The sequence below is a fragment of the Protopterus annectens genome, chromosome 3.part0 (assembly GCF_019279795.1).
Source record: "Protopterus annectens isolate FY-2018-M chromosome 3.part0, PAN1.0, whole genome shotgun sequence".
Taxonomy (NCBI): Eukaryota; Metazoa; Chordata; order Ceratodontiformes; family Protopteridae; genus Protopterus; species Protopterus annectens.
The window spans coordinates 1,894,234,820-1,894,257,168 of record NC_056731.1 but is presented as its reverse complement, the minus strand read 5'-3'; the positions used below and the strand labels follow the sequence as shown (position 1 = coordinate 1,894,257,168).

General features: G+C 40.4%; 1 protein-coding gene across 1 annotated transcript in view; it reads right to left on the bottom strand.

Moving 5' to 3' along the window:
- Nucleotides 1-22,349, bottom strand: part of PPP6R3 (protein phosphatase 6 regulatory subunit 3) — a 3,115,682-nt gene that overhangs the window by 738,347 nt on the left and 2,354,986 nt on the right. The window contains exon 18 of the mRNA XM_044065977.1: nt 18,432-18,562. Within this exon, the coding sequence (XP_043921912.1) occupies nt 18,432-18,562 (131 nt within the window). The remainder of the gene's footprint in view (nt 1-18,431; nt 18,563-22,349) is intronic.

The following is a 22,349-nucleotide window of genomic DNA, read 5'->3' as shown; positions in this document are numbered from 1 at the left end:
TCTTGCCCCAGATGTCAGGTGCTCCCCAAAATGGGGAGCAAATAAAATTAAAAACACAAAAATATACCTCCAACCAAAAGCAAATACACCAAAAAGGCTTTTAAGCATAGTAAAAGAAAGTAGAGGTATAGTAAGAGAAAAACAGGGGGCTGGAGGGAGGTTAACCAGGACTGCAACAATGAATACACTCGAACATCTACATTTATGGTAAGTATACACAACTGTACTATGTTCTTCGTGTTTCACTGTTGCAGTCATTACATTTGGGTAGATTCCCAAAGCTATGGTTGGGAGGATGGATGTATACAGCATTAGGACCAGCTATAAGGCCTTGCAAGACAGCAGTGGCATAACCAGCTCTGGATTTAGAGAAAATTGGTAAATGATAATGCTTGGTGAAAGTATGTACTGAACTCCAGGTAGCAGCTTCTAGAATATCCCTGGTAGGAACACCTCTGAGAAAGGCTGCAGAAGTAGATGCAGCCCTAGTAGAATGAGATCTGATCCCCTGGGGGATAGGTTTTCCATGGTGCTTATAGCAGAGATGAATGCAATGGCTTATCCATTTAGAAATGGTTTGTTCTGAAATAGCTTTCCCCTCTGCCCCAGCAGCAAATGCCACTAGCAGTTGTTCAGATTTTCTTCTAAATTTAGTTCTGTTCAAGTAGAATCTAAATTGTCTGTGCACGTCCAAGGAATGCAGAATCCGTTCCCCTTTGTTCTGTGGATTGGGATATAAGGTTGGTAAATGAATGGACTGGTTAATAGCCACACTGGAAACCACCTTGGGCATGAAGGATGGAATGGTCCTCAGAGATACCCTGTCCGCACGAAAGATGATGAAAGGCTCCACTGCCATAAGGGCCTGTAATTCAGGTATCCTTCTATCTGAAGCGATTGCTAATAGGAAGGCTGTTTTCCAAGAGAGAAATTTTAAGTCTGCAGTAGCAGCTGGCGCGAAAGGAGGTAAAGTGAGCTTCTCCAAAACAAAGTTAAGGTCCCAGGCAGGGGTAGGAGCTCTCCTGGGTGGTCTCAAGTTCTTTGCCCCTCTCAGATACTGCTTCAGCAGGGGATGAGAAAAGTGGGGTGGTTCTGTGTTACAGTGAGCAGAAATAGCTGAAGCGTGGATTTTAATAGAGGAAAAAGACAGGCCCTTGTGAAGCATCTCAGTTAAGTATTGCAAAATCTGAGGTAAATTGGGTGCTGCTGTGCTCATCCCTAAAGATTGGTTCCAGGCACAGAATCTTTTCCATTTGTCAGCATAAGATTTTCTAGTACTAGGTCTTCTCGCCTCCAAGATGACATCCATCACAGGTTTGCCGAGGGATGCTAAGGGTGAATTTAGGTGATTAGCCAAGCTGCAAGGTTCAATGTTGGGAGATGAGGGTGCAGAATTTGGTTCTCCTGCTGAGACAGCAAGGAAGGTGTCTGAGGCATGGAGATATTTGTGACACACTGCACAGGAGTGGATACCAGTGTTGGCATGGCCAGTCTGGAGCAATCAAAATCATTTTTGGTTTGTCCTGTTTGACTTTTAGCAGAGCTTTGGAGAGCAGAGGCAGAAGGGGAAAGGCGTAGACTGATGGGTTTTTCCAGCTGAAGGACAGAGCATCCACTTTCCAGGCTTTTTTGTGATGAGTCCTTGTGCAAATTTTGTCCAACTGGTAGTTCTGGGGGGAGGCAAATAGATCCATGTCTGGGCCCCTCATTTGCTTGTCAACATGTTGAAAATCCGTGGTTCCAGTTTCCACTCGTGTGGGTCCATGAGATTTCCGCTTAGTCCGTCTGCCAGTGTTTTCAGTTTTCCTGGCAGGAATTGAGCTTGTAGTTGCACTTGGTAGCTCAAGGCCGTGTTCCACAATGCCATGGCTAGTGTGCAGAGGGGGTAGGAATGTGTACCCCCCCCGCTTGTTTATGTACCACATAACTGTGGTGTTGTCCGTCTTTACCATTAGTTGTCCTGGATGAATGTAGTCCTTAAAGGCTGTCAGAGCATTCTATACAGCTAACATTTTTTTGATTGATATGTAGGTGTAATTGATTTGGGTTCCATTTGCTCTGAATGCACTTCCCTGCTAGGTGAGCCCCCCATGCACATTCTGATGCATCTGTAGTTAGGGTTTGGGTGGCAGGGGGTAGTGTGAATGGCAGTCCCTTGTTTTGGTGGCAGGCCTCTGCCCACCATAGGAACTCTAGGTGTAGGCAAGGTATAATAGGAAAGTACAGTTTTGTACCTACCATAAATGTAGATGTTCGAGTGTATACACTGTTGCAGTCATTACTCTTGGGTTATCCTGCCGTCAGGCGGTTCCCTAATCGGCCTGAGTTCCAAAGTCTTGGTCTGGCGTCAGTTGCTGTCGCCTCTTCCCTGACATCAGTGCGGCAGGGGTATATAAGAGGCAGCTGACGCCATTTTCTTCAGTTTTTCTTGCCCCAGATGTCAGGTGCCCCCAAATGGATAGGCAAATCAAATTGCTAATAAAATATAGATAGGAAAAGCAAACAACAACTTTTAGATACCAGCAAATACTCCCCATAGGCAGTAAAGGGTAGAAGATATAGGTATGTACCAGCATGTAAGAGGGGAAGGAGGGAGGGTAACCTGGACTGCAGCAGTGTATACACTCGAACATCTACATTTATGGTAGGTACAAAACTGTACTACGTTCATCGTGGTACACTGCTGCAGTCATTACACTTTGGTAGAATCCCAAAGCTGAGGCAGGGTAGCTGGTTCTATAAGGCATTAGGTGTGGCTATAAGGCCCTGCAGCACAGCAGTGGTGAAGCCAGCTCTGGATTTAGAGTATAAAGGCAGATGGTAATGCTTGGTGAAGGTATGCACAGAACTCCATATGTTGCTGCTTTCAAAATGTCCTTGGTAGGCAGTTGAAGTGGCTGTTGCCCTGGTGGAGTGATATCTAATGCTACTAGGTATAGGTTTCCCATGGTGTGTGTAGCAGAAACGTATGCAATGTCCTATCCATTTTGAAATAGTCTGTTTTGAAGTGGCTTATCCCTGTGCTCCTGCAGCATATGCTACTAGTAATTGCTCAGATTTTCTGAAAGCTTTGGTTTTGTCCAAGTAGAAGCGTAACTGTCTCTGAATGTCCAAAGAATGCAGTAAACTCTCCCCTTTATTCTATGGTTTTGGATAAAAAGTTGGCAAGTGAATAGTTTGGTTTAGAGCCACACTTGAAACCACCTTTGGTATAAACGTAGAGTTAGTTCTTAAAGACACCCTGTCCTGGTGGAAAATGAGGAAAGGTTCCACTGCCATTAGTGCCTGTAATTCTGAAACTCTTCGAGCTGATGTTATTGCCAGGAGCAGAGCAGTTTTCCAAGAAATATATTTTAATTCTGCTGTGTTAGCTGGCTCAAAGGGAGGTAAAGTTAATTTTTCCAAAACAAAGTTGAGGTCCCAAGTTGGAGTAGGTGCTCTGCGGGGTGGTCTTATGTTTTTAGCCCCGCTGAGGTACTGTTTTAGCAGTGGATTAGAGAAAATTGGAGGATCCGTGTTGTAATGAGCAGAGATGGCAGAGGCGTGGATCTTGATGGATGAAAAAGAGAGACCTTTGTCCAGCATCTCAGTTAAATATTGTAGAATCTGAGGAATGTTTGGGACAAGAGGGTCAAGGTTGTGAGCCTGGTTCCAGGCACAGAATCTCTTCCATTTATCCGAATAGGCTTTCTTGGTACTAGGTCTTCTGGCCTCCAGAATGACATCCATAACAGCTTTGGAGAGAGGCATTGCTTGCTTGACTAAGGAATTTTCCATGCAGCTAGGTTTAAGGTCTTTAGCTCACCGTGAAGTATTTCATTGTTGTGCTGAGTCAGCAGATGTGGGATTTGAGGTAATATCCAGGGTGGTTCTTGTGCTAAATTCTTTAAGATTGGGTACCAGTGCTGGCGTGGCCAGTCTGGAGCAATCAGGATCATCTTTGGCTCTTCTTGCCTGGCTTTTATGAGAACCTTTGGAAGGAGAGGTAGTGGAGGGAAAGCGTATACTTGTAGGTTTTTCCAGCTGAATGAGAGGGCATCCACTTTCCATGCTTTTGGATGGTAACTCCTTGTGCAGAATTTGTGTAGCTGGCAGTTCATTGGGGATGCAAACAGATATATGTCCGGGCTCCACCATTTCTGTGTTATCATTCTGAATATTTGTGGATTCAATTCCCATTCGTGGGGATCCATGATGTTTCTGCTTAAGTTGTCTGCCAGTGTGTTTTTCTCTCCTGGCAGGAATTGTGCTTGCAGATGAACTTGATAGTTTAGAGCTGTGTTCCTCAAGGTCATGGCTTGTCTGCAGAGGGGGTAGGAGTGAGTGCCCCCTTGCTTGTTTATGTACCACATAAATGTGGTGGTGTCTGTTTTTAGTAATAGTTGTCCTGGATGCAGCAGGTCCTTGAAAGCTATAAGGGCATTCTGTACAGCTAACATCTCTTTTTGATTGATGTGAAGATGCCTTTGTTCTGCGGGCCACTTGCCCTGAATACATTTTCCTGCCATGTGTGCTCCCCAGGCGTAATCCGATGCATTTGTTGTCAGTGTTTGCCTGGCTGTGGGTTGAGTAAAAGGCTGTCCCTTGTTGAGGTGACAAGCATGAGCCCACCATCGAAACTCCTGTTGAAAGCAAGGAATTAGTGGTATAACTGTTTCCAAACTTTGACAGTGTTGAGACCATACACTCTTTAGGTACCATTGTAGTTTCCTCATATGCAGTCTGGCAAACGGAATTAGTAGTATGCAAGATGCCATGTAACCCAAGGCCTGCAGAATTTTTCTTGCAGGGATTTGGGTTTTTGTTGCCAACAATTGAAAGTAGAGTCAGTTGTCCTTGCTTGTCTGGCGTGAGATAAGCCATCTGGGCTGTTGTGTTCAAGCTGGCACCCAGGAATATTATGTCTTGTGAGGGCACTAGTTTTGATTTATTTTCGTTTACTGTGTACCCCAGGCAACTTAACTGTTTTACAAACATCAGATGCTCTAGAAGAATGTCCTTGCTCTCTGCTGGATAAATTTGAATTCCTTTCTGTCTGCAAAATGCAATTACTGGTGCCAGGCACTTTGTGAAGACCCTGGGCACAGTAGATAAGCCAAAGGGCAGTGCAGAGAATTGATAGTGCATTGAACCTGCTATGAATCTGAGGTATCTTCTGCAGTTTTGTCTGATAGGGACATGCAGGTATGCCTCCTTGAGGTCCAAAGTCACGAGCCAAGCTTTCTTGCCCAGCATGGGAAGAAGCTGCTGAAGTGTCAACATTTTGAATTTCGGAACATCCAGGTAAGTGTTTAGTGAAGAAAGATCCAGAATGGGCCTCCAGGCTTTGTCCTTTCTGGGAACCAGAAAGAGTCTTGAATAAAATCCTTGTCCTTGCTCTTGTGGTGGTACCTCTTGAATAGCTCTCATTTCCATGAGTGCTGTAATTTGTTTTTGAGCCTCTGCCCATTGATTTGGTGGCAGATTTGGCATTCCTTTTAACCTTGGCAGAGTGTGAAAGTGGAACCTGTAACCTTGAGATACAATGTTGAGAACTCATTTGTCTTTGGTGATCCAATGCCAATTGTGATAGAAAAGTGCTAGTTTTCCTCCCAAGGGAGCTGCCAAGAGAGAGTTGTTTGGCAGCTGTAATGGGAAGTCATTGAGGCTGCTTTTTATATGGTTGGGGCCTGTCTTCCCCTTCTTTCGGGCCTGGTGCACCCCACTGTCGAGGCCTGTAAGGACCTTGTGGTTGACCTCTACCTCTCGGACGTCTGTATCTGCCCCTTTGAGGTCTGTCTGTAGCCAAAAAGGACCAATTCTTTGTTGGCCAATTTCTGCTGAATCTTGGTGGCTGAACCTGTAAGAAATCCTTTACCGTTTGCATAGATTTTGCCTTATCCTCCATTTTCTTTAATACCTCTTCTGCCTTAACTCCAAACAACACATCCTGCTGTAAAGGTGCATCCAATAATTTTGCTTTGACATGATCTGGCAACGTATGTTCTTTTAACCAAGCATGCTTTCTAATGACAGAGCCTGTAACTGCTGCTCTACAGGAGGCCTCTAAAGAATCAAAACCACATTGCAAAGTATGCTTTCCCACTTGTTCAGCTGCATGCAATAAATCCTGCATTTCTTTAAAATTAGGAGGATCTGTATCTGGAAGCATTTTTTGTTTTAACTGAGACATCAAAAATTGCTGACATTTTAGCATGTGAAACTGGCAATTTAAGGCTCTCATTGCTAAGGTTGCAGACGTACATACTTTCTTTCCCCATCTGTGTAATGCTCTGGAATCTCTGTCAGAGGGGACTGGATTTTTTGCTGATGAGGCCTTAATCACTTTGGGTCCCTGAGGAATAGTTTCAGGGTCAGCAACAGGGCTTTTATACAGAAATTTGTGAGAGTCAGGGACTCTGTAGTATCTGTCAGGTTTAACTGGGGCTGGAGGTAAGGAGTCAGGATTTAGGCTGGATTCAGTATACACATCATCCACAATGTCCAACACTGGCGGAATAGCAAGGGGTCTGTGTTGAGGTAATAAAAGAAAGTCTCTGAGCCTTTTCTTGGATTCAGAGTAATCCTGGCCTTCCCAATGGAAATGCTCCCTCATGGTATGTAAGGTTTCCCCAAAGGAGTAGTCCTCAAGCGGGGAGGCTGATGGAATTGATTCCTCAGCATCAGAGTCCTCATAAGGGGGTAAAGAATATCCTAGGTCTGAGGATGAATCTGAAGAAATGGACACCTGGTCGGATGAGTCATAGTCTGCATCCTGTCTGGGCCTTTTATCAGGAGGGGGATGGGAGCCCCTGATCAGAGTGATAAGGTCTTCGGCCATTTTGAGCATTTGTTTCTTAGGCATGGAGGCCTGTCCTGGAGAATGCTGTATTTGTTTTTTTGGTTTTAAAGTAGGCTTAGACTTGGCAGGGGGTATAATGGTTAACGGAGTAGGTCTGAAAACCCTTTCTGAAGCTTCAGGTTGCTCAGCTACCCCGGATCCCTCTGAAGGGTTAGCCTCGGTAGGCTGAAAAACTTGTGCGTCCGAACGCCCAGGCATCTCCACGTGGGAGTCGAAGGCGGCCTGTGGTTCTGTAGAAGCGGTCAAGGGCTGCGAAGGCGCCTCGCTGAAAACCGGAGAACCGGCTAACGGCCTAGAAGAGGCTTCTTAGTCAGGTTTGGGCCTCGGATGTCTGTCCTTGTCTTTGCACTTTTTATGTATTCCGGTCATCGGAAGTTCCGACGGCATGGTGTAATTAAATTTTCTGCCAAAATAATGTCGGGCAAAATCAAACAGACGTTTAATAGTGCGCTTGTTAAACCTAGCACAAAACCGACAACCAGTGACGTCGTGGTCGAGGCCTAGGCATGGGATACAATAGGAATGGAAATCCTTATGAGGTATTTGCTTCCCACAAGAAATACAGTTATTAACTTTTACTGACATCGGTCTGAGGCAAGAAAAAGTTTCCCCAATGGGGTACTTAGCTTTGTAAAAGACTTTGGTTCTGGATTCGGAATGAAAATCTCAGGAGTCGGCTGACCGACACTTGCGAACTGCTTTTGCTTCGGGCACCGCGCGGCAAGAAAGACTGGAGAAAATGGCATTGGCTGCATCTTATATACCCCTGCCGCACTGACGTCAGGGAAGAGGCAACAGCAACCGATGCCGGACCAAGACTTTGGAACTCAGGCCAACTGGGGAACCGCCTGATGGCAGGATAACCCAAGTGTAATGACTGCAGCAGTGTACTACGATGAACATTCATTGTTTCCAGGCTGTGACAATGTTGACTCCATAGACTTTTTAAGTACCACTGAAGTTTCCTCATATGCAGCCTTGCATATGGAATTAGAAGAATGAAGGAGGCCACGAACCCCAAGGCTTGCAGTATTTGTCTTGCAGATAGCAGGGATTTTGTGGTCACTTGTTTGAAGTAAGTTACCAAATGAATTTGCTTTTCTGGCGTGAGGAAAGCCATCTGGGCAGTTGTATTCAAGTTTGCACCCAGGAATGAAATCTGTTGAGAGGGTACCAGTTGTGATTTCTTTTCCTTTATGGTGTACCCCAGACAAGTTAGAACCCTTTTTACAAATGCCAGATGATTTAGAAGTATGGCCTGTTTTTTTGCCTGAATTAGACAATCGTCCAGGTATGGATATATGTGAATATTTCTTTGCCTGCAAAATACAATTACTGGAGCCAGACACTTTGTGAATACCCTGGGCGCAGTAGACAAGTCAAAGGGCAGTGCAGAGAACTGATAATGTGAGTAGCCTGCTTTGAAGCGTAGGTATCTTCTGCAAGATTCCCTGATTGGGATATGCAGGTAAGCTTCTTTTAAATCTAGAGTTGCCAACCAGGCATCTTTGCCTAGCATAGGAAGTAACTGGTGAAGAGTTAGCATCTTGAATTTTGGAATGTCCAGAAAAGTGTTTAGAGTAGATAGGTCCAGGATTGGTCTCCATGATTTGTCTTTTTTGGGTACCAGGAAAAGCCTGGAATAGAAACCTTGTCCCTTTTCCTCTTCTGGTACCGGTTGAATAGCCCCCATGTTTAAGAGGGAAAGTACTTGTTTCGGAGCCTCTACCCACTGTTTTGGGGGCAGGTCTGGCCACCCGTCTGGTGTTGGCCACGTGTGGAAATGAAATCTGTATCCCTGGGACACTATATTTAAAACTCATTTGTCCTGGGTTATGATTTCCCAGTTTTTTGCATGAAGAACAATCTTTCCCCCCAAGGGGAGGCTAAAAAGTAAGTGCTTGGTAATTTTAAAGGAAAGTCATTGAGTCTGTTTACCATAGGGGGGTGTCTTGTTATTTCCAGATTTGGAAGTGGAGGCCCCCCATTGCTTAGTTCTGAGAGTCCCCTGGGAATGAGACCTGGTGCTTTTGGTGTGTCTGGATTTGGCTTGAGAGGATCTGGAAGGAGCTGGAAAATACCAATTCTTAGTAGGCCAGTGCCTACTAAATCTTGGAGGTTGCACTTGTAAAAAATCCTTTACAGTTTGCATAGATTTATCTTCCATCTTTTTTAGAACTTCTTAAGCCTTACTGCCAAACAGGCGGTCCTGATTTAAAGGAGCATCCAACAATTTTGCTTTAACATGATCAGGCAGAGATTGCTCCTTAAGCCAAGCATGCCTTCTAAGCACAGACCCAGTAACGGCAGCCCTGCAAGAGACTTCTAAAGAATCAAAACCACATTGCAAAATATGTTTCCCAACTTGTTCAGCAGAATGCAATAAATCCTGTAAATCTTTATTTTTCCACACAGTCAGAAATCAACATAATTTTCTGTTTAAGCAGTCCAATAATATGCTGTTGATATTTTAACATATGAAATTGGCAGTTTAAAGCCCTGATTGCCAAGGTTGCAGAAGTATAAACCTTTTGCCCCATCTATCCAGCGCCCTGGAGGCTCTGTCAAAAGGGGTACGTTTTGTAGCAGTAGAAGCGTTAATGCCCTTGGGCCCCTGAGAAATGGTTTCTGGATCCGCAACAGGATTTTTGAAAAGGAACTTGTGGGACTCAGGAACCCTGTAATATCTGTCAGGTTTACTAGCAGCCGGAGGCAGGGAATCAGGGGCCATACTGGATTCTGACATCACATCATCAACAATGTCTAGTACAGGAGGCATAGCTAAAGGCCTATGCTGAGGTAGAAGGAGGAAATCCCTAAGCCTCTTTTTTGATTCAGAAAATTCCTGACTTTCCCAGTGGAAATGCTCCCTTACGGTATGCAAAGTTTCCCCAAAAGAAAAGTCCTCAGGGGGGAAGCAGAGGTAATGGAATCCTCTGCCTCAGAATCCTCATAAGTAGGTATGGACAAATCCAGGTCACTGGAAGAATCTGAAGAAACGGAGTCCTGATCAGAAGATTCATAGTCGAGCTCAGTCCTAGGCCCCTTAGAAGGGGGGGCTGACTACCCCTGATTAGAGTAATAAGATCTTCAGCCATTTTGATAATTTATTTTTTAGGCATAGGGGCCTGAACGTCGGTTTTTTAGACATAGATCGAGATTTAGGCCTTAGTATAGAAGGTGGAGTCGGTTTAATATGCAAGTCTGTAGGCCTGAATACACCCTCAGAAGCCAGTGCCTGCACAGCGGCTCCAGACCCATCCAAGGTAGAGACATCCGCTGGTTCCATAGGTGAAGCATCTCGCAGCATACCAGACTCCGAATGGATCTTAGTAGAGACCTGCAAGTCAAAAATAGCGGGTATCAGGGGCTGCAAAAGCTCCTGAGTACCGGCAAACTGGCAACTGGCTTAGGAGAAGCGTTGTCGGCAGTTTTGGACCTCGATGGCCTGTTTCTGTCTTTTTCTTTGCATTTTTTCGGAATTGCGGTAGTCGGATGGCTAACCAACATAATTTCTGGATAATTAAACAGAGAACCGAAATATTTAGAGGCAAAAATGTACTGATGGCAGATAGTGCGCTGATTAAATAAAGCACAAAACCGACAGCAAGGTACGTCGTGGTCAGGGCCTAGGCAAGGAATACAGTACAAATGAAAATCTTTATGAGGTATTTGCTTTCCACAAGTAATGCAATTATTAACTTTTACTGACATCGGTAAGAAGCAAGAAAAAGTTTCCCCAACGGGGTACTTAGCTTTAAGTTGAAGACTTCGGTTCTGAAATTCGAAAACAAAAATTTCAGGAGTCGGCCGACCAGCACTTGCGAACTGCTTCTGCTTCGGGCACCATACAGCAAGAAAGACTGATGTAATGACGTCGGCTGCATGTTTTATACCCCTGATGACCTGACGTCATGGAAGAAGGGACAGCAACAGACGGAGGACCCAAGACTTTGTTAATCAGGCCGACTGAGGGCAACCTGCCAGCAGATTACCCAAATGCAATGACTGCAACAGTGAAACACAAAGAACATCCCCATATCTACGAAACAACCAGAAACCTCACTTAAGTTCAACCCATCAACATTTAACACCATTCTAAAAGCCGAAAACTGGAGCCCTCTACATTCTCTACAACTAGATGAAGCTGTAAAGTACTTTAACAAAATCTTTCTAGATACCCTTAACTCTCTTGCCCCCATATGAACAAAATCAAAATTAGCCATGCTCCATGGTTAACTAAACAATTTTTAGCCAGGGATAGAGCCTGGAAAGTCTGGTGCAGTAATAAGACACTGACAAATGAATCTAACTTTAAACAACTCAGGAACCAAGCCAAAACACTAGTCATCAATGACAAAAAACAAAAACAAAAAAAAAATATTTCTCAAAACAACTCTCTATTCATAAAAACAAGAATTTTTGGAAATATGTATCCTCTCTCCTCAAAACCGGAACCACTCAAAATCTATCTCCATCCCCTAACGTGACCCCGGAATATAAAGCCCACACTTTCAACTTCCAATTTATTGATACCATCCTTAAACTCATTCCTGAATCCTCTACAAACTCAAATCCCTAGACCACCAATAATACAAACATTAGGCAAGCAACCATCCAAACGTCTTCCAATCATCTTGCAGCCCACAAAATTACCACTAAAGCAACACCAGAAACCCATATGTTCTCCCTAAAACCTGTTCCCACTTCTCTGATTCTAAAACTTAAAAAAAAAATAAATAAATAAATAAAAAAATGAAACCCTGTTCCCTATCCACTGTCAATCTCCCCCCAGAATACATGAAAAATCACTGCTGATGTAATAGCATACCCCATCAGTATTCTAATAAACCAATCCATTTCTGGAGGCACCATCCCACAAATCTGAAAAAAATCCATTACAACTCTACTCCTTAAAGGCAGTAAAACAAATGACCTTACTGACTACAGACCAATCTCTATTCTATCTCCTCTCTCCAAAATATTAGAAAAGTGTATACATAGACAACTAATCAACAACCTCATATACAAAAACCTTCTCGCCCCAACACAATATAGTTTTCGCCCATTCCATAGCACTACCACTGCCCTCCTTCTCCTTTACAGACACCGTGAACAAAGCTTTAGATGCAGGTCTAATAACTTCAGTAGTCCTGTTGGACTTACCCAAGGCATTCAGCACAGTGTCACATAGAAAACTACTTCAACAGCTGTCAGAAATAAGCTGCTTCCTACATATGCTGTCCTGGTTTGCTAACTACTAACACAACAGACAACGATCAGTGAAATGGAAGAGCAATCAATCTACCTATCTACTAAATAAAACAGTAGTACCCCAAGGGTCCATCTTTGGACCCCTGCTCTTTAATGTTTTCATAAATAATTTACATCTGCTGCCCCTTCAAACTACACTCATCCAATATACAGATGACTCTACAATCATATCCTCCTCCAAAAACTTTGAAGGCCTCCTAAAAGTAACCCAAAACAATTCATAGAACCCTGGCTTAATGACTGTCAATTACTTCTAAATGTCAAAAAAAACTGAAGCACTTATTTTCTCCACCAGGTTGTTCATTCTGCAAAACTACTTTGTATAACAATAGAAAATAAGAATGTGTTGCTCATAGGAGAGTTTAACACTATAAAAAAATCACTTTAAACTAGGTAAACTCTACAGGCATCAAAAGTGCATAAATGGAGCCACAAAAATCAAGTTGGCCAAGTCTTTACTACTTTCCTCCATCTTTTACGGCACTCATCTTCACAAACCTTCACTCCTCCCTATTTAATAAACTACAATGCTGCTACTACAAAATTGCAAAATTTGCCTCCAGCTTGCAACACGGTACCCATCATTGCCAAGCTGTCAGAATGCTTAGCTGGTATGAATTCTCCCAAAACCTGAGTTAAACCCAACTAACTCTGGTTCATAAGCTAGTATATAACACAGACAAATGTCCTGCTATACTGTCAACCTATCAACTTTATACCCCCTCTAGAAATCTATGGTCCAGAAATAAACAACTTCTGGTCATATCAAAATCAAACAAAAGAGCAGGACAAAGCCTATACTCCTATTCCATAGCTAAATTATGGAATGCTGTACCAAAATCTATTACTTTGTTAGATTCCCTTAATACATTGAAATCCTTATTAAAAGGCTACTATCATAACCCCACATTCCCTTGCTCCCTTAATACCAGACCCCCATAATCTTCTCCTTATTACTCCTCTGTCCAAACTATAAGCTATCACCAACGACCAATTCACCTACTACTACTCCCTAATTTACTCCCTGGTGGAAATTATATATATATATATATATATATATATATATTTTTTTTTTAATTTAGATTTACCATCTAATGTCTGAACGGCAGGTGATAGAGCATGGTTAAGTCAAAACATAGTTTTCCAGGAAGCAGAATGCTGAATGAGGTAACATCGAATACACTACAGCGAATGGGTAGTGTACTTCGATTATCTGTGTTCAGCATTCTGAGCAGAGATCATGGTACAGTGAGGAACAGGGAATTAACCCCATTTCCTCACTGTAGTGCAATCTCGGAGTTGGTATATATAATTTGCAGGGGTTGTGGGGGGCACAGCCCCCCACATGGAGGGTGCAGCACAAAGTAGTGCAGTACATGCACTGTTCTGTATTTCAGGTCGACATTTTGACAGTTTTGGACATACGACAGCAAACCTATATATATATATATATATATATATATATATATATATATGTGTGTGTGTGTGGGTACTAGAGTATATCTCAGTTTTTAAGGCAATGTACTTGAATTAAATATAACTTATTTTTTTCTACATGTCTTTACCTTCACACCTCTGTTAAATAGAAGGTGCTACAGTATTTGTAAAAAAGTTTGTTATGATGTGATAATTGTTGCCTATATGTTTTATATAGTTTAAAGTCTTTCTTTCTAAAATTGTATAACTACCTATCTTCTGTAATCTGATGTTATTTTACTCATTGTGGAGCTTTTCTCTCTGGGCCTCCACTGAAAATGGGTTTCTGATCCAGAGGACTTTCCCAGTAAACAAATGTCAATAAACAAATACTCCCATTACTTATCTAAACTCTAGAACCTCATCCCAACATACCTAAAATAGAACATGAAACTTTCCACCCTCAAGCCCTTACTAAAAACACCTAAACCACACACAGTCATGCACATGCTCCTCAACTGGGTAACTCCAATTTCTTTTGTCAGCTCATACCACCTACGCCTTAACAGCCTTTCTCCTTCTACATATAACAAACCATCTATCACTCCTGCCTTAATCCCACCTTTACACTTCACTTTAATTCTGACCTTCCAACGTTATCCATTACCTTCAAATACTTTCCATCACTAACTTATAACCAAGTTTTGTGTCAGTAAGTACCCTCAGTAAGTGCCCCAGTACTCTTACCACTATCCTTGGCTAATCAGCTACACAATGCCTCACTCCCTCTTCTATCATTAACAGTTTACCTAGTGACTCTTTCCCAATCCATACTCCAATTTTATTTTTTCCTAACATCTATACTGTAAAGTTCCTTACCCATGTTTTATAAGATGTATCTAATGTCTGCTTTTCACATATAACAAACTGTTTGTACACTAAATGTTTTATACTTAGAATTTAATACCATGTATAATGTCACCATAGAAGAAATACCACTTTATTTGCTATAGTGAAACTACAGAAAGGTTACCTTGTTTGTATCCAGATGTCTTAAGAATGCATATGTAATCTATCTTTGAAATTGCCATGAGTGTCTTAAACGTACCTGCTGGAGCTTTTTTTCCCTGGAACGCCAATGAAAATGGGCTTGGTCCAGTCAGACTTTCCTGGCTAAAAACAGAGAATTAGATAAAATCCTTTGCCTTGTGAGATATTGGAGCCATGATGTCTTGTGATAACATAAGGGACAGAATGGGAGGAACAGATTAATCGGAATTTTAAGGTTTGGAGGCAAGGAGTTCCAGTGTCACTTGTATACTTTTTGAACTATTTATAACATCCAGGAATCTGTGTGCTTTGTTCCCAAAGAGAAAGAATGCTTCCTAGAGAGGGTGGGGATGGAAAAAAAAAAAAGACAGTCATGCATTTTTCTTGGTCTGGGATGGAGCCAAAGCTTCCTCTTCTTTTTTTCTTTTCATCTCCTTACCCCTTTTTTAGATTGCTACTTACCAAATTTCTGTTGGAACTGTTTTCAAAACAACTTCCTAAAAAATGGCCCAGGAATAGAGAGGCAGTTATTATAGTTTGGAATGGATGACTGAAAAATCTACACAAGCTCTTACATAAGCTTCCCTCTTTCATCAAATCTTTTTACAACCTCAGCTAAAGAAGTGTCAAATAACACTTTAGTCCCAGGAAGCATTAAGTATCTGGGGCTTGATATTTTCAGGAAGATGTTGCAATCTAAGCCAAGCATTACTGCACACCACAGAAGTTGCGTTAGCTAATTGGTAAACTGCATCTGCTGCATTACATAAACATTTCAAGGAATGCAAGGTTATTTGAGAGAAAGAACAGATTAGGCTGAGTATAGAGGATTTAACCTTAGAGGAAAATAAATCAGCAATACTTTTACTCTTACCTGCCACTGCTGCCAGAAGGTATTTAGCCATGTTAGGTTCATAGGTAGGTACTAGGCTATCGGCCCTGGGACCTACATAGGCCTAGCCAAAAAGGTACCCTGGCTTTCGCCACCCAAGAAAAATTATTTTCCTATGCCCCTTTCAAGCAGTGCCGCAGAAGTGATCCCCGGGGTGAATTTTCTATTTCCCATCCAGTCATCAAGATTTTTCTTAAAGAGGGCCAATGAGGAGCATTGTTTACATGACTGGGTACTTTGTTCCAGAGTATAGGAAGTCTCTGGGACAGGAATCTATCCCTCCAGCATGCTCCGTTTATTGTGGTGACAAGGTTTAGGTCCCTGGAGCATGTGGTTTGGAGAGAGTGGGATTTCTTTAAGTGTAGCACGTCCAACAGGCCTGGGTTTGCCATATCTTTGTATTTTAGGCAGAGATTGCCTCTGAGTGGGCAATAGGCGACGGAGTATAGCTGGAGGTTTTTGAGACGGGCTGCATATGGCATCTGTTTGAGGCCAATAATCCTCTTGGTGAGGTATTTCTGTGGCCTTTCCAATTGCTGTAGGTGTCTTGTGAGATATATGCCAAACGGGGTATTGTACTCTATAATGGGTCTGATGAGGGATGAGTAGAGAGGAACGATGACCTCCTTTTTTCCTAGAGGAGAACCCTTTTGTAATGAGGTGTGCCACGTAGAAGGCCTTATAGATAACCATCCTAAAGGTGAGGGTAGAGTATAGACAACCTTTTTTTTCCCCTCAATTATCAAAAGTACCCTCATCCTTCTCTGAACAGGATGTACTTGTAGTTAACAGTCTGACAATAGTTCTTGGCTATGGAAATTACAGTTGGATCTGCAACAGGGTTACAAAACTGCAATTTATGGGATTGAAGTACTCTGTAAAGCCCATCAGCAGTTTTTGGGGTCAGGAGGCTGACTGGAGAAGCATATGCACCACTGAACGTGTCCTTCAGTGCACCAATTATGGGGGGAATAGCAAAAGGTTTACTGGTATCCATCTAAAGAACTTAAGAGAGTCTTTTTTGTGTTTCACCGATTTCTCTCTCTTCCCATTGGAAGAAGTCCTTCATCCTAGATATGGTGTCCGAAAGATACTTCCTCTGCAGGAAAATCTGATAACACATTTTCTTCAGGCACGCACCAACTCCAAAGAACCAGGAGAGGAGACCTGGGAAGCATGGTAAAGTCCAGCTTCTTCTAAATCTAACATGGGAAAAACCCTCGCCTTTAGGACAGTCATTTGACATGCTCGCTCTTATCAGAAGGCAAAGGAGGCGTTTTCCTTTTGAAATAGAAGGAATCAGACTGCAAAGATTGAAAGGCTTTGGAAAGCTCTTTGGCAAAATTGTACTATTCCTTGTTTACAGATGGAAGTTAAGAGGAGAAAAATGTTATCCTTTTACATTACATATGCCTAGAAAGAAACTTCAGTCCTACACACATCTGACATCAGGACTTCCATCACTGAACCTGGTACCTTGACTATCACTAGCACAAAAGAGATGCTCTCTGACCCTTCTGATATTATTATAATGGTGTTACCCCTTTTACTCAGAGTACATCCAGCCTTTCAGGACGTGCTAGATTCCTGCCCCTTAAAGGCATCACTAGGATCACGATCAGAGGGGATGGAAGAATGTGACAGATGGCCTGAGGACTCAGAAAAGATCATAGGGGAGTCATCTGTCAGGCACTGGGAAAATGAAGCTGAAGGAAAAGCTGCACTGGAAGCCTTAACAGTTTTTTTTTCCTTATGAGTTGGAAGGGGTAGTTACAAGGGTTTTGGAGCAGTATCAATTAGTTTTTGAGCAAGGACCTTAAGCAGTTGTTTTTCAAGAAAAATATTAATGCTAAGGCAACTTCTGATATTCTTGGAAGTAAAGGACAAACTTTACAGGACGTGATGTTGTACGTCGCCCCTAGACAAAAAAACGGGCTGTATGGTAATATTTATGAGGTATCTATCTTCACACAGACACTTCCCTTTTCTTCTAAACACAAGAACTTTTCACACAAACTTTAACAAAAATGAAAAGGCTCTAAAGCATTAATTATCTGCCCAAACTTTTAAACAAACCAACCACCCAAACAGTGAAGATGCAGCAAAAACAAAATCTGACTGAAATCTTCAATGGTAATAAAGTTCTGACTTTTGGTGCCCATACATCTAACTTTTATACTAGTAAACTTCCATGCTTCCTTGGACATACTGTGTGCCTGGAAGCTTTCATATACCGCCTGGATGTCTGATCCTTGGCAACATACTTCAAACACACAGCCATATGCTATTGAAACACTGATTTAATAATGAACAGTTACTCCATGTCAAGAGATGGGTATTTTTGTTACCCTGACTGCAGTGCTGCCTGTTCAATGCAGTAACCTTGTCAGTACCTACAAGGGCACCACATAAAGAAAAGGAATCCCTCAACCAATGAGCATTTCACATGCTGACTTAAGGTCAGATGGCAACAGTTGCAACTAAACCATGAAATTAAATCCAATAAGAATAGATTGGAGGAAACCTGTTGTTATACTGTTTACCAGTCCAGGGACACTGTGGATGCAGACTCTGCCATCAATCTCTCGCTAAGTAAAGCGAACATTATGGCTGATGAGAGGGCAATAGCCACTGAAAAGGCAACAACTTGAGGATTCAAGTTGAAAAGGCAGTACACATCCCAGGCTGATGACTTTCACAACATGAAATATCCATGTATTTAAGCCACCCCAACATGTTCACCACCATCACATCAAAATAGCCCATTCTATTTTTATCTTACTTCCTAACATACGCTATGCTATACCTCAACCTCCTTTGATCTCCTCTCATTTAATACTATTCACCTATTATTTTATAAAATGTCATCGCACTTTGTTTTTTTTTTTTTGTGTTAAGGCCAACTTCTTATATATGCAAGACAGCAAAACAAAACTCATTTTCTAATATTGTCATTACCTGAGCTGGCTCTGTAATTCAGATTGAAAAGCCTCATCTTTTTCATCCCAGATATCCTCTTCATCTGAATCGCTGTCTTCAAACTGCTGGATCCTGTCTTTACAGTAGGTTTCAAACAAAGCTATGTTTGCCTGTTAAAAAATAATGGTTTGAAGTTATTATCAAAACATTTATCTTCACAAACATGCAGGAAGATATCTATGCTACTGTAATTTAACAAAACCAAAAATGAGGAGAGCACTAATGTGTCAGCTATTTAACATAAGAGATGACTTGAGATTCTTTGTGTTCACAGCTAAAATCTGGAAATATGATTAACAAAAACAGCAAGACAGAAATATCACAAAACAAATCCTCCTCAAGGACTTGTATGATACACAAGTTGTACATCTCTCATTACTTTCCAGTTAAAAAAGCAGTTTTCCCCCCAGACAAAAGGCCACAAATCATGGTGTGTAACATACACCAGCAATCAAAGTACAATCTACTACATACAATAGGTTAGAGCTAAAGGACACCATCATGCTCTACATGCAAATTATGACCTTTTCCAAGTAAAATAACTAACAATCCTGGCGGAAGACCACATCTGTAGAAATTCTGGTAGAGAAATGCAAGTTTAATAAAATTAAGTATCATTAATCGCTGAATGTCACACTTCAAAGTAGTATGACTATGAATTATATAAATGAAGAGTCTAGTAAACAAAACAAAGGCATCAAAAAGATGGGACAAAGGATGGGTGCTACTGTTAAGTCAAGACACTTCATTCATCTGATACTATGTTGAATTTCTCAAACAACTCTAGAACAATATTTCATAAAGACAAAATCTTTGCTGTAGCAACTCTACAGTTGTTACAACACAGCTATTATGTCTTCATAGCAAAATGTGCAATGAAAATACATTATCCTTATACAACACCCTTTCCCAATACAATGACCTATTTTGCCCTCATCTGATTACATTTGATATTCAAAATACTGTGCTTAACTTGCTTATGTAAGTATGGACATATAGTTGGTTATTTTCATATAAAGCCTTGTATAAATTTATTGACTGCTCATTATTTGCCTTAAATGACTAGCTCTTATAGTCTCAGTTCTGCACAACTTTATTTATAGCTATTTGATGAACAGGTGGGTGGTCTAACCTACTGACCCTTTTCAGTCATGACCAGAGCACTGAAGAGCAGTAAGAATACATAAAGAAACAAGAATATTTATAGTAGTATAACCACTGTGGATATGCAAGAATATTGTTACATTTACAAGGAGACTGTATACTTACAGCAGCAACACAGACATTAAAGTTAACATTTCAGGATAATTATACTCAACACCAACAAATTATATTAAAGCATACAAGTAAAAACAAACAAGTTGTGTGCGATTTTAACCAATATTTCAAAAGCTTGACCATTCAGGTCTCAATTCTTCTTTTGTATAGTTGTCTGTAGTACTAAGACTACTGCAAAACCTTTACTGACACTCTCATGAAAATGGATCTCATAATTTAATCCAAAGATCTTGTTAAGGAACTCCCTGGGAGTCTCTGAATATTTCTCACATTTTAATACAACACAAGGGACAGCTTCCCTTACTGGCAAATGAAAAGTATAGGATAGCATCCTCTGACTTTGTACAATGCTTTCCAGTATATTCCCTCGGTAGATTTCAAATTTATATCTTATGAGTAGTGATGTCTTGTACCTGTTTTACAGTATACTGATATTTGCTTCTTTTATGCAAGATTTCCCAATAAGTATGTAGTCTCAAGTAACTGCCTTTGTAAAATCTTCATCTTTCAGTTTCAATATTTCTACACTTTTTTCATACATGGAAGATATTTTACTCAGTACTGTGCTTTCAAATATTTTAAATAATGTAGTCCTTATATTTTTAATGTTCAACTGATTAAGTTTTTGGGGTATTTGAACTACATCTGCAATTCACTTTTTTATCTTAAACCAACGTGCAACTATACTAGTCTCTAACATTACATGCTTCTGAAACAAATTTAGCAGATTTTTTAAATAGTGGGTAGGGAACAATTCTAGCAATGATACTTGTTTTACTAACTTAAATACGTCCTTATAAGGACGTCTAGGTTCTCTCAGACTCCACCTGCCTCCTCTATATGCTGAAGTATTACCTTTTTATCCTCAGTGCAGTTATCAGTGTTTGAATACATTCTATGGCTGCTTCTTCAAATATTATAAGCGTTTTCCAATTCATGTTGGTCAAGAATGCTATTCCTAAAATATTTAGAGATTCGTATTTGCTCTACTTGTTTTCAGTTTCCATTTGTTCATATTCCATTTACCGAATACCATGAGTTTTCTCTCTTCACAATCAGCATTTGGATAAAATGATCAAACTATCTCCTCTAAGTTTTTATTGACTTTTATGCCAAAACTCCTTAAAGATAGCAACATTAGTCTGTGAATTTGTAAAATGGGAGTATTTCTCCTTTCAATCTTAGTACAACTTTATTTTTCAAGGGTGCTAATTAAAACAGCCTTGCCCTAACCCACTTCTGAATATTAAATGCATATGTGCAATACTGTTTTGTCCACATAAAGATTGTAGCCAATTTCTGCTGTATAACCAACTGAATCATATTCAATAATTCTCCTGAGATTCCTTTTTTTCCCCTAACACTATTTGCCATCATTTGCACTGCTTCTGTACCAGTATAAAATGCAAACATTTTTCTCTACCTAAGCTCTACATTTTTTCTGTAAACAGGCTTGCACAGTTGATTTGCTTTCTATATACGAGAACTGCTATTTTGAAACACCCTTTCGCTTTCTTTTGCTCATCTAAAATTATGGATAAAAGGATCTTTTGGGAACTATCTAATAACATGATCAGTCAGTACATTTCTGGATTTCTGCTATCTCTTCTCTTTTCCAAAACTGCAGAATATTTTTACACTCCATGAACTGCCTAAAATGAAAGAGAAGATTCAAATATTTTTAGGTAATCAACCATCCCTGGCACACTAATTTACTGTGAATTGTTTTTATTCTAGTAAAATCAAATATGCTCAAGTTTTTTACAACTCCCAAGTTGTACTGTCCTATCCCTATTTGCTCCTATTCAATTTTTTTCTTTACAATATACTAACCATTCTCTACCACCTACATGATAATTACCTTGCTGGTTCTTTTCTTGATATATTTTGTCATCAATTTCAATAACTTCTTGCTATCTCAGTCTTCTACTGTTTTTAGCATTTGTTTCCATTTTCTTATATACATATATATATATATATATATATATATATATATACATATATATATATATATATATATATATATATATACATATATATATATATATATATATATATATATTTATTTATTTATATTTACATTTATATATATGTATATATATATATATATATATATGTATATATATATATATATATATATATATATATATATATATATATATATATATATATATATGTATATATATGTATCTCCTTTCTTGTACATCATCTTTGCATTTGTTTCAAGATTTCTAATTCATCCTCCTTTTTAGTTCTGAACCATGTGCTCATACAGTATAATCTCTTAAAATGCTCACAAATCCTATTCTAAACATAAACCACACCACTTTTTCAAATTTCCTTTTCCCTTATTCTTATGTAGTCCATTCATTAAATCTCTTCCGCTCTCATCAGTTGGTGTTAAAAAGGGTTGACTTTTCATCTTTTCTAATTCATTTAAGGTATTTGTTCAAGACATGTATGTGTCTGTTTACATTCTGATAATACAGCGTTTGCAAATAAATATCTCACCTTGACTAGAGAATTTTCTGCCTCCTTTTGTTTGCTGAGTGGGTCAGTGGGCTAGTGTCCACTTGGTTTTCTTTTCCCAAAAGTTTATTTTTAACTTGATCATTTTCT